This window comes from Geotrypetes seraphini, chromosome 9, assembly GCF_902459505.1.
Source record: "Geotrypetes seraphini chromosome 9, aGeoSer1.1, whole genome shotgun sequence".
Lineage (NCBI taxonomy): Eukaryota > Metazoa > Chordata > Amphibia > Gymnophiona > Dermophiidae > Geotrypetes > Geotrypetes seraphini.
Window position 1 is genome coordinate 30,173,030 of NC_047092.1, and position 12,847 is coordinate 30,185,876.

General features: G+C 42.2%; 1 protein-coding gene across 1 annotated transcript; it reads left to right on the forward strand.

Moving 5' to 3' along the window:
• Window positions 1-643: 643 nt before the first annotated feature.
• Window positions 644-5,830, forward strand: FEZF1 (FEZ family zinc finger 1). Its single transcript, XM_033957837.1, has 4 exons — window positions 644-1,655; window positions 1,895-2,029; window positions 2,285-2,417; window positions 3,015-5,830. Exons 1-4 carry the CDS (start codon window positions 975-977, stop codon window positions 3,320-3,322), a joined length of 1,257 nt encoding a protein of 418 aa, XP_033813728.1. The 5' UTR covers window positions 644-974; the 3' UTR covers window positions 3,323-5,830.
• Window positions 5,831-12,847: the final 7,017 nt, after the last annotated feature.

Here is a 12,847-nt window from a genome sequence, read left to right on the forward strand (position 1 = left end):
TAGAGTCTATGATACGTGGGTTGTTTTTTTGTTGTTTTTTTTTTTTATAATTCTGGGTCGATTTAAACTGTAAATCATTGATCTTAATACTTCTTTGCAAATCAAAGGTATCAGCTTTTCATAGGCAGGGGCCCTTTCTCCACAGCATCAGCAACCTGGGAGGGGGCGGGGCAGAGGTTGTTTTCTTTGCTCCCCTCCCCCTCTCCCCAAATCAAAACAAACCCCAAAAGGTGTTCCGCCGGCCTGTCTTTTGACCACTGTTTGCTCGGTTCCCAAGAAATGTCTTCCTTCTCGACCTGGAACGGTTCAGACCGCGGTATCTAGTGGGAAAAGGGGGTGGGTGGGTCGCAAATCCTGTCATTTTGCCCTCACATCCAGGGGGGTCAGCCCGTCTCTTGTTCCCCCCCCCTCCCCCCGTGTTTATCACTTTGTGCTACAATTTTACATGAGGTCGTTCAAAAGACCCCCCAAAAATGAAAAGTCATCTCCGATCTGCCGAACCACCGGAGCCAGACTGCCAATGTACAAAGAGAGCCGGAGAGAAGGAGACAGGGGGAGGGGAGGGAACCTCCTTCTCTGGGCGGGGGAGTCTTAAAGGACCAATAAAAAGTAGTCAGTTGCCGAAGGGGGGGGGGGAGAGAAAAAAAAAAGTTTCACTGTTGACTGTTGGAAACGAATTGAGCAATTATCTAGTTTACCTTCTCCTCTTGGAAGTTAACGATTGGCGAGATCTTGGCTGCGTTATTGACCCAACATTTCGCACTGAGCGGCGCCTACTAGAAATGAGCGCCGGCTGCGGCCAAGTCACCGCTAACGCGCCCTGTCAGCCGCTCGGGGCAGGCACCGCTCGGCTAAACTGCTAAGGGCGGGTGCGGGGAGCGGCGGGCAGAGATGGTGCCGGTGATCCCCCCGCCGGCGGATCGGTGAGAAAGGCGAGCAGCGGCGGAAGGGCCCCGCAGGGGCGACCGAAAGCCATGGACCATCGCTTCCTGTACGCCAAGGCCAAGCCCTCGGCCCCCGCGCCGGCCAGAGAAGGTCTGCCCGCCCGGAGCCCCGCCGTGGGCCCGCCCAAGCCCCTCGCCTTCTCCATCGAGAGGATCATGGCCAGGACCCCCGAACCCAAGGCCCTGCCCGGCCCGCCCAGGCCCGCCCTGCACCTGAGCGCCTCCTCCGTGCCGTGCATGATCCCCTTCGTGCCCGTCGCCCCCGCGGAGCCGAGGAAGGACCTGCCCTCGCCCTTCAGCTGCGGCGACCTCCTGAGCTGCGCGCTGTCCCTCAAGGCCGACCTGCCCCTGCAGCACTACAAGCTGGTCCGGCCTCGGGTGGTCAACCACTCGTGCTTCCACGCCATGGGGGCGGCTCTCTGCTACTTCAACCGGGGGGACGGCCCCTGCCCCCCGCCGGCCACCGTCAGCGTCCACCCGGTGGCCTCCTACTTCCTGGGCTCGCCCCTCCAGCCCCAGCCCAAAGCCTACCTGGCCGAGAGGAGCAAGCTGCTCGCCCCCTGCGCCGACAGGTACCCGCCGGGAGTGGGCCAAGGCCGGCTGCAGCACTACGTGAGAGACGGCGCTCACTTGCTCTCGGACAAGCTCGCCTTCAAGGCCTCTGCCCCCAGCAGCAAGCCCAAAGTGTTCACGTGTGAAGTGTGTGGCAAGGCAAGTATTTTCCTTGCCCTCATCTACTTGATCAATATCGCTCAATACATATAATTTGGGCCCAAAAAAGGAGGTGGGGGGGTCATTTGTAGGGCTTTTATGGTGGGTATTTATATCTGCTTGTGGATCTGGTTCTTAAAAGGTCAGAACTGAATGCATTTTTTTTTTTTGTCACAACCCAAAATGCTGTGAAATCAATTAAGTGCTCATTTAGGTATTTCTGTGATTATTCTTTCAAGGTGTTCAATGCGCATTATAATTTAACTCGTCATATGCCAGTGCACACCGGAGCCAGACCCTTTGTCTGCAAAGTTTGCGGCAAAGGCTTCAGACAGGCGAGCACGCTCTGCAGACACAAGATCATTCACACCCAGGTAAAACACCTTTTCCTTCTTTCTGGTTCCCCCCCCCCCCCTTTTCGCTCGCCGTTACCCGCCTTGCACACGGGAGCCTGGCTTGCGGAGGTTGCCAAGTTCAGTCTTTGCCGGCTTGTGCTCACTTTAATTCTGTATGTAGAAGTCTTATCCACACCAGGAATCCTGACTCGCAAAATCTTGCGCCTTAGGTTTTTACATCTTGCAGTGCACCTGGAGAAACTGTGTTTTTATTTTACCTTTTGTTTTTAACAGGAAAAACCACATAAATGTAGTCAGTGTGGCAAAGCTTTTAATAGAAGTTCTACTTTAAACACACACACCAGAATACACGCCGGCTACAAACCTTTTGTCTGTGAATTTTGTGGCAAAGGATTCCATCAAAAAGGTAAATTTTAAAAAACAGTTTTCCTCTCTCTTGTAACAAGCTGCTGCTTTCAATTCTAAGCAAATATAACAGCACTAGAATATTTTTTTAAAGCTGGGTAGATTAAAAAAAAAAATTTTTTAAGATAAATTAAAATAGACTAACGCAATAAAACGCAGAATCTACGTTAGAACTGTACGTGGGGCAGAGAAATTTTGTTTTAGAATGAATCTAACTTTTCCGCCGTGCAGGTGTTTGGCGACGATTCCTTTTGTAGCAATAAAATCCTGTCGACGTTCTTAAAATAGAGCCATGTTTTAAACAAATGTGTGTATTTCTACACAATCTTTATATTTAGTATCACAAAAATATTTATTGTTTAAACTGTGTATTTAATTAAATTTTTGTAGTGTGTGTTTAGAAGGGGGGAGGCAAATGCCCAAGAGCCTGGAAAACACTAGATTCTATTAAATTACACTGATTGTTTTAAACTTTCTTTACTTTCGAACACACACAAAATCTGCATTGCCAAATATAGGTTATTTTCATGGGAGGAGGGAGAGGGGTCGTCTTTTCTCTTTTCTTGCTTAACGGTGATATTATCTTTTATTTCCTAAGGAAACTACAAGAACCACAAGCTAACACACAGCGGGGAGAAACAGTTCAAGTGTACCATTTGCAATAAGGCTTTCCATCAGGTGTACAACCTCACTTTTCACATGCACACCCACAACGACAAGAAGCCCTTCACCTGCCCCACCTGTGGCAAAGGCTTCTGCAGGAACTTCGATCTGAAAAAACACGTGCGCAAGCTGCACGACAGTGGATCAGGGCTGCAGGGGGGCCCGCACAGGGGTCAGGGGGAGCCCCGCGAGCCTGAAGATTCAATGCCCTCCCCCTGCAGAGCACAAAGCGCCGGACCCTGATGGTTGCATTTTTCAGAGCTGAGTATAATCCGGTCAGCGTCCAGAAGATCAAGGGATTGATGATCCGGGGAGAAAAGGAAGGGGGTCCCGCGTTCTGGACTGCCGCATGGCCTGGCTTCCTCTCCTTTCACAGCCAGTTTACTAGACATATCCTTCCTTTGCATGCACCTTTAACAGCTTGATTTTTTTTGGGGGGGGGGGATTTTTTAGGGTTTTTTTTGTGCTTGATGTGTAGTGTGGTCTTTACAACTATTCACATTCTATCATTAGACTTTCAATTTTGTTTTATGTTATTTTGTTTTCAAGGGTATTGATTATGATTATTTAGCAAAGTTACAATTTTTCACCTTTAGTTAGAAGTGTTATGTATATATACACTTCTAACTAAAGAAAACTGTAAGATGAAATTTTCTGTTATATTTATTGGGGTACGTATTATCCCTTCCAGAATGCTGCACCACTTTAAATATATTTGACTGTGTGTGTGTATATATATATGTATGTGTGTGTGTGTGTGTGTATATATATGTATGTATGTGTGTGTGTGTGTATATGTATATGTGTGTATGTATATGTGTATATATATGTATATATATGTATATATATGTGTGTGTATATATATATATATATATATATGTATATATATGTATGTTTTATTTTCCGTTGTGTCCATTTAGGCCTGTCTCGGTATTGGCCGTTTAATTTTCGTTCTCCTTTGGTTAGTTCCTGGTGTTCTTTTGGTGGACAGAACTTGTTCTTATATGTACAGATTTTACACTTCCCTTTCTCCTTGCACGTGAAAATGAATTGTGTTTACTGTGGTGCACACAAATGTTCGGAATATGCTAATTTAATTATTGGACTATGTAGATAATGTAAATTATTCATCCTAAATAGTAATCTTGTTGATAGTATTGTTGAATCCACGTTGTTTTCAGCTACGTTTTATAAATGAACAGCTTCCTGATAACTGGGTTCACTTCGGAAACATAATTATTAAATCTGAATTCAAGCCGGCAAAATGGATGAAAACACAAATATAACCGGTGCCAGGTCCTTGAAGTGAAGAAAGTGTTAACCAGCAATCTGCTGTGTACTCTATCAATGGTGTATCAGCAAGTATCTCCTGTTTTCTTGCCAAAACACTGAAACAACTGTTAAAGGCTTTAATTAAGAGGGGTAATTAGTTCAGATTTATCAAAGACTGCTTGTTATACCATTAGCTTGCTCTTCAAATGCTGCCAGATGAGACCTAACTTAGAACCAAACACACTTTCCAGACTGAAAAACAGAAAATAAAAGCGCTGGGCAGGGAGAGAAGCTCTACTCGAAGAATTTATGTGATATTTCATTTGTCTTCAGCAATCTTGGAGATACAAATTTCGATCAAGTGAATTCTCTTTTTTTTTTTCTGTAAAATAAAGCGAAAGCAACCAAAATAGTTACCGCCTACCAGCTCGGCTAATGACTGGTTATGAAAGGGTAATTAGAGGTTCTTCAGGAGCTAATTTTATTATCAAGCAAAACCCCCCTTTCAAATTTTTACAAACTCGCAAGTGAAACGCTCTCTCTGTCCAAGCCGTGCAATATGTTTGGGGTTGTTTTTTTGTTTTTAAATGAAAATGTATTTTCGAGACAAAGAAAGTGGCAGAAAAAAACTGTGGTATTTTCAACTGGGAATGAAATGAAGCAACGCACACATACTGTACCTAGACCAGGTAAAGAAATTACTTGAAAATAAAATATATAGAATGGATTGAACCTCCACGACTTACCTATAGGTTTATGACTCAAGGAAAGTATTTACTGATCTGTCAAGGAACGCATGTGTGAATAAATGTATCTCTGTAATTTAACTTATTTATTTAATCCGATTGCGCCGTGAAAATGATTTGACTATTTTACAATTCGACTGACAATGTAGGACAAATCTAAACAAGGAACGTTTTTTTTTGTGCACGAAGTGAAATGACTTACTGTATAACCAGATTATAAGATGTTCAAATCCATTTATTTGTAAAACAATAATAATAAAAAAAAATGTAATAAAGTTAATGGGATACTTAATTTCCAGGGAATGTTAAAAGATACAAAACTAAAAAAAAACAAAAAACCAACCCAACAAAAAAACTATCGTAATTGTTCAAATGGACCTTTGTAAACCATAAGTATTCTCTTGTGATGTGCTATCAGCTGCTTAAGTCCCTCCTTCCTGTTAGGCGGTTGGTGTATACAGGGAGATGGCCTTTTCCCACAGGAGTTGTGATTATTACCTGTTTGTTAGAAGTCTTGGTCGGGTATACAGAATGCAGGTGTTTTGTGTGTGTCTGTGTTCTCCAATGAGTGTGAAGTTAGAATATAATCATAGATTTACTTGGGGGCATCAGTAAAGCTGTGATTGTGAGTCACCTATATATTTGGAACGCGGGCGCCCAGCTGGAATGCCATATTTTTGTCGGTTCAGCAATTTTTATTCCTTTTGAGAAGACGGTGGCACGTCTTTCGACGAACACGCCTCTGTTTCTAGAAATCCTGAGTTTAAAACGGCTTTCGGAATCTAGTGAAACGTTTGGCGACATTTTATAACTTACACAAATCCATCTTTGATTTTTTTTATAGTTACGCGCTTTCATTCAATGGGGTGGGGGGGAGGGGAGACTGTATGTAAAACGAATGAGTAGTTGTATTATCTGGAAATTAAAATGGGGGAAAAAGTCCAATTAGCGATTCTAGACTTGAAAGTCTTTTATGCGGTACAAAGGTCTTAGCTCCGACTTCAATGCTTTATGAATGAGCTCCCACTGATTGGAAGTGTGAATGCTAAGAGGACAGTGAGACTGCTGCAGATCTTGCCAGGAGACTAAAGGCTTTAGAAGGGAGTGAATGTGTTTTAGGGAGTTTGGTTGTAACTACTTTTAGTGGGGGAACCCTGCAGATGGATATGGATAGATAGCTACAGAGATGCACACGAATAAGAAAAAGAATTTGAGAAAGCAGAAGAGAACGCTGAAAAGTTCTCGGCCCAATCAAGAAGAGAATGAGATGGAGCCATGAAACTTGTTATTCCACACTTTTATAGCACTAAAATGAAAAGTGTCGAGAAAAGTGTAGCTCCACCTCATTCTCTTCTTAGGTGGGATGAGAACTTTTCAGCAGCCCCTGGTATTGTGATGTCATAATGCCTCGTTCCACCAATGCCTAGGAGCCAACCTCATTGGTGATGTCACAATGGCTTGGTTTCCCTACACTTGGGCCCATTTACTAGATGCATTTGTCTCATTAAAATGAAAAGTGTCAAAGTGTGGGATAACTTGTAAGTTTCATGACTCCACCTCATTCTCTTTTTGGTTGGGCTGAGAACTTTTCAGTGGCCCTTGGTGGCGAGATAAGGAGGAGACACAACAGAGGAAATATATTTTAATTGCGCAGGGCAGCGCTCGAAAGAATGGTCAAGAAAGATTTTATGTTCTGTTTTTTACACTTGGGTACAGTTCTTGGTACCAGTTGTCGACTTCGTCTACGGTACGATTGGTGTTGGTTTGCTTTGTTTCCAGAAGTTGAGGGACTTGCCTAAGTATGAAGGATAGGAGCTCAGAAGAAGGTGCCTTATTTGTAAGAAACTCTTATTTATTTATGAATCTAGATTCCGTTAAAAAAAAAAAAAAGACATTACAAAATAATAATACACTTCAAAGTAGGGAAGGGATTGGGCCTTGTGTACCGCCTTTTTGTAGTTCTACAACCACACTCAAAGCGATTTATAGACAGGCGCTTCAAGCATTTTCCTTGTCTGTCCCCGTGGGCTCACAATCTATCTAACGACCTGGGGCAGTGGGTTTGAACTCACACTCGCCTCGATATGAGGGGTCACTGAAAAGTTCTCAGCCCGACCAACAAAGTTGGGGCATAGATTCTCTTAACTGGCACCAGGTGCCAGTAGGTGCCCAAGCTCAGAAAAAAAAAAATGCTATTCAAACAATGTTTTTAACTGAGTTTCAAGGGGCCTACTGGTGCCAAAACAAAATTGGCACTGGAATTGCACCTTATGGTGCACCTAACGCCACTATAGGCTTGGCTAATGCAGGAAGTGGCATTAAGTGGCCTAAAGCTCCTCTGCCAAAGATAGGCGCCAGAAATGTAGGCCCGGAAAACCCTAGCCTATATTTCTGTCACCCATCTTTCCCAGAGGTGCTATTCTCTATATGGGCGCCATCACGTGATTGACACACGATCTGCGGCCACCGATGTCGGCAGCATATAGAGAATCCATCAGAAAAATATGGAATGAAAAAAGTGTAACATCGCTGGCCTAAGTGTATAGCCCTCGATGGAAACAGCCCCAATGTGGCTGGTTGAACGGAGAACTTTTCAGCTGCTCCTTGTATGAATCCATAAATCCAACTCTATAATATCTTATTGACTAATGCAATCTGACGTAAATCTACCATTAGTTTGTAGAGCACATCACTAGAATCCAGGGTTCAAGAACTGCATCCAAAGAAAATGGTACAGTCCCCCGTACACCCCCCCCCCCCCACACACACACATACAGAAATAAATCTTCATGCCACTTGGTGTCCATCCTCCCCAAGTAGGCAATTCCTCTGTTCAGAGACATCCAGATCCAGTACGCATGTTCTGAGGCGAGAGCAGGTTTGTGCAGCGGTCCTATTTCTGCCACTTGGAAGATCACGCTGCCGCTATCTCCCTTTACTGGTTAGTGAGCCTTTCCCCACATCATCGTTTCATTAAATACTGTGGGCTGAAGTTGGAAGCTAGTAAGAGAGATCGTGTTTACAAAATCAATGGGGGCAGTTAAGGAGCTAAGTTTCCAAATAGTCAATCCAGCCAGGCACTTTTAATTGATTTATTTGTTCATTTCTATAGCCTGTCCTCCCCAGAAACCTAGAACGGGTTACAATAAAATTAGGTACTTAGAACTTCCCCGAAGGTCTCACAATCTAGCCCAAGTACCCGAGAAAACAATTATTAAATAGTAAAGATATAGCAATTAAAATATTAAAAAGGTGTACACATTCTACCATTTCCCCCTTTATCTGCATATACTCGTACTTAAACCTGATCTAATTAATCATTGCTATGTATCTTCCCCCCCCCCCCCACCACCCCTTTCCATGTGTGTAAAAGTCATGGATGAGTATCTTCAACTGCCAGGATATGTGACGGGCTATTGATGACCTTGAAAAAATGCTTAACCTTTGAACACTTGCATTCATAGGCACCAACTTTGCCAACCACAACAGCTAGCAACCCTCCCTGGACAATAACGAACGAGCTTGCTCAATTTGGGAGCTGCTCTGCACCCCTTGGCATCCACATAACTAGCTCCTTTGCTTGCGTTCTGCCTAAAATTGGCTGACCGTAAATTAAATAGTTTATCTGATAAAACAGATAATATGTAAAAACAAACCTACAAAGCCTGCTTCCTGCGAAACGTGTCTCCCATTTATATTTTTATTCTGAAAACTTGCTTTTGGTTTCCACCTCCCACTTCCTTCCCAATTACTTAGTGAGAGTAACCACAATAGCAAAAAGCAAAAATCCTTTGTCTTCTCTTTTTGAATTTTAAGGCACATATTAGAGTTTAAGGGCTCCTTTTACAAAGGAGCGCTAGGGCCTTAACACGCAGAATAGCACACGCTAAAATGCCACGAGCGCTAGCCGCTACCACCTCGTTTTGAGCAGGCGGTAGATTTTTGGCTAGCGGCGCTATAGCGCGCACTAATCCGGTGCATGCGGTAAAACCTGTAGCGCACCTTCGTAAAAGGAGCCCTAAATGTTTTTGGGTTTTTTTCTAAAACTCCGTGTGTTCTGCTTTCAGTCTTTCAATCAATTACATGATATTTTGTCAGAACTCCATGCATACCCCACAAAGAGTGAGCCCTGGAATAAACAGTTAAGGAGGACCACAACATTGATATCCCTATTTAAGACAATTACAATTTAAGAAATAAGATAGACAGTATTTGTTACTTCATAATATTTCACTATGTTGACTTCCATAGAATGAAAATTCAAAGATACCAGGGGCTGCTGAAAAGTTCTCACCTAACCAAAAATCTAATCAAAATTCTATATGGTATTTTTTTCTTCTTTGGTCCCTGTTTCATTTAATTCACACGAAATCTCTAATTCTAGGAGCTCTCAGAAATATAAACTTGGCTTTCCCATTGTTAAAGGAATAAAAACTATGGCCAATTTATGTCGATCATTTTCGTTTTTATTCGTAAAAGTTTGGAATGACCTTCCTTCTATAATTAGAGTTCTCGCTCATCTACCCACTTTTCGTAAAGCATTGAAGACGCATTTATTTCAGAAATTTACTAGTGATTCTTCTTTTTCAATCAACCATAAAAGATGAAACAATTTTGGCCTAAAAGATATAGTTTCTGTTCTAATCTCTTGTATAATTTATTAATATCTTGTTAACCGAGTCGAGTCCTCCTGTTGGGATGACTCGGTAAATAAAATCAAAGATTAGGTTACATATGAGGGGTCACTGAAAAGTTCTCATCCAACCAAGAAGAGAATGAAGTGGAGCCATGAAATTTACAAGTTATTCCACACTTTTTTTTTGCTACTTTTCGTTTCAATGATATGAAATAAAACGAAAAGTGTCAAGAAAGTGTGGAATAACTTGTAAATTTTCCTGGCTCCACTTCATTATCTTCTTGGTTGGATGAGAACTTTTCAGCAGACCCTGCTATTCTTTTAGAAGATGTTTCCCCCTAATAGTATATAGGCTCAAGTCCCAGGCGAACAAAATTGGTGCACCTGAAATGGGCAAGATCGTTAAAAATTCAGATGTTTTTCCAAGTTTCAGATATCGTACATTTTAGTTGATAGAAGATGATATTGATACATAATCTCACCTCTTCTGTTTGCGGTATTTGAGAGTGTGTGGTTAAAAAGTCAATGGATATGAGGGAGAATGAAGAGCTTGATTAAAACTCCCTACAGGTATCACATTAAGGCACACATAAAGAATGGCAAACACAGAATACAGAGACAGTAGGAAAATGCACAGAGATCAGTTTAATAAGGGAGGGGTTAGAACTCCCTCCCCAAATGAGCAAATGAAGAACCACTGTTGAAAACAGGATATTGGGCTTGATGGATCTTGGTCTGTCCTAGTAAGACCATTCTTTAATGTTCAATAATTTTTATTGCGTTTTAAAAATAAAACATACGTAACAAAAATCTTATAAAGAATATCATCTCAACTCAGTTAATACATTGTAGATGATTCTTATGTTATAGCAATCCTAAAGTACTTTTAAAAAAACAACCCACAAACAAACCCTCGGTTCTCCTGTACAAAAACATAGGCGTTCTAGAAGAGTACCCATTGGCTAATGAGTTTGGCTGATTGGTCTACACATGTCTAAAAGCACCTTTTTTAATACTTCCAAAATTTTCTGCAAGGGCAGGTCTGATATACAGTAGATTGAATCGTTAGACCTTTTATGTCTACACATTTCTGTGTGTGCAATTTTCAGTTGTAGCAGTTAATATTAACTGCTCTGGAGGATAACATTGCACGTTGCAGAAAAAAAAAGGGAACCTAAGAGGTTCACTCCCCTTACAACGCCCATACCTCTTCCTTTTAAAATAATAGACCAAACTAATTTCTGCTACACATTTGTGTAGACAATATAGCAAAGACTCCCACTATAGTTTGGTCTATATGCATATACTGTTAAACCATGCAGCTAGGAACCATTAAATACCAACTTTAATTAGGCTTAATCACTGAGGCTGCACCTTGATGCAATTAGAACGCTTTTAATTGTGCCTCTGCTCTTTCTAAGCAGTCCGGCCCCTTTTAATCAAGCAGACAAGTGGAGTGTAAGGGCAGAAATAGCAGAAGGATCTCCGCTTTCAATCTATTCTGGCATTCCTAGAGCCTGGAGGTCACTTAAGTCAGCTTAGTATCCTGAGAGAGCCTGTCGACCACAAGTTGGCATGGAAAAGAGCAGTTATCTATTTTCTTTTTAGATACAACCCTGGGAATTCTAGATCTAGTACTGCGGTCACCCGGAAATGAACACACGCCAGCAGGAAGGGGTAAAACGCGGATCTAAGTGAGCTCCGCATTTTACCCCTTTCCCATGCCAGCCATTAACGCTATCCCTGCTTCAATTTTTCTGGAATATAATGAGGGCTCTTTTTGTACTTCTGGTTAAAGCTCCTCTACTAAACCCATCCAGGAGTTATAAACCCAGTGAAGAGGGAGAATGAGGAGCTTGATTAAAACGCCCTACAGGTGGACCCTTTTTTATACTGAAGAGATCAGTTTAATAGGGGAGGTAGAACGCCCTCACGGCTGGCAACGGGATACTGGGGCACGGTGGGCTTTCGGCCCGCGCCAAGAACTGGTCGGGTTCCAGCTTCCCCTCCATACCGCCATGTCGTAAGCACAGAAGCGTCCTGCAGGTTGGCAGAAATGGCAGTGCCTGACCTTCTCTAACTTAAAGTGACAACCGTCTCCTGTTTACAGTTAATGCGCAGTAAAACGTCTCCGAGGTGGCTTCTGTAATAATCCTAAAACAGTCTATTTCAAAATTCAAATGGATCTTGCAATTGATAATAGGTTAGAAATTCGAAAAACAGAGGAAAAAAAGAAGGCAAATCATTCTCAGCAAGAGACCTGTAGTGGCCACTTATAAACAAAGTTGAGCCGTTCGGATTTTTTTTTTTTCTCATAATGCCTTCAGTTTCTCCTAAGCATGTGGTTTAGACCTATCTAGGAAGGGGTGCTGAAAAGTTCTCAGCCCAACCAACCAACTTCCTAAATTCTGAGCACTATTTTGCCACTATAGCTGAAAAAAAAGGTGTTATCTTATTTCATTCAGTGACAATTTGTAGAAACAAAATCCTATGTTGTTTTTTTTAACCATATTCACGTCATTCTCTTCTTGGTTGGGCTGAGAACTTCATAGAGTGAAGGGTTTCAGTCTCTGGTAACCAGAGCTGAGATTATGATGTCATATTGCCTCATTCCACCAATAAGAGCCGACCACATCAGTGATGTCACAATGGCTTGATTGCCCTATACTTGGCTCACTTTTATTACATAGAAAGGGGTGCTGAAAAGTTCTCAGCCCAACCAACCAACTTCCTAAATTCTGAGCACTATTTTGCCATTATAGCTGAAAAGAGTGTTATCTTATTTCTTTTAAGTGCCAATTTGCAGAAACCAAATTCTTTTTGTTTGTTTTGGGGTTGGTTTTTTTGTGTTTTTTTTTAGTGTTTGAGATCATTGCTTGAACTATATCCACCTCATTCTCTTCTTGGTTGGGATGAGAATTTTTCAGCACCCCCTTGAATGTAGACATATCAAACTGACATTTCTCCTGATGCTAGAAAAAGTCATTTTTAGGCTGGGGTTTTTTTTCCCGATAGTATAAGATGCATGCTTATATGTGTATGCACTTCTCCCTCTGTATTCGCTGTGATAGGAGATTAACAGAACCGCAAATACAGAAAGACGGTGAATAACTT

What these genes read in the sequence shown, in the direction of transcription:
- FEZF1 (XM_033957837.1), top strand. Translation starts at nt 975, where the DNA reads ATGGACCATCGCTTCCTGTACGCCAAGGCCAAGCCCTCGGCCCCCGCG. An exon ending in CGTGTGAAGTGTGTGGCAAG is followed by an intron (nt 1,656 to 1,894) that starts GCAAGTATTTTC and finishes TATTCTTTCAAG; the next exon opens with GTGTTCAATGCGCATTATAA. An exon ending in CAAAGGATTCCATCAAAAAG is followed by an intron (nt 2,418 to 3,014) that starts GTAAATTTTAAA and finishes TTATTTCCTAAG; the next exon opens with GAAACTACAAGAACCACAAG.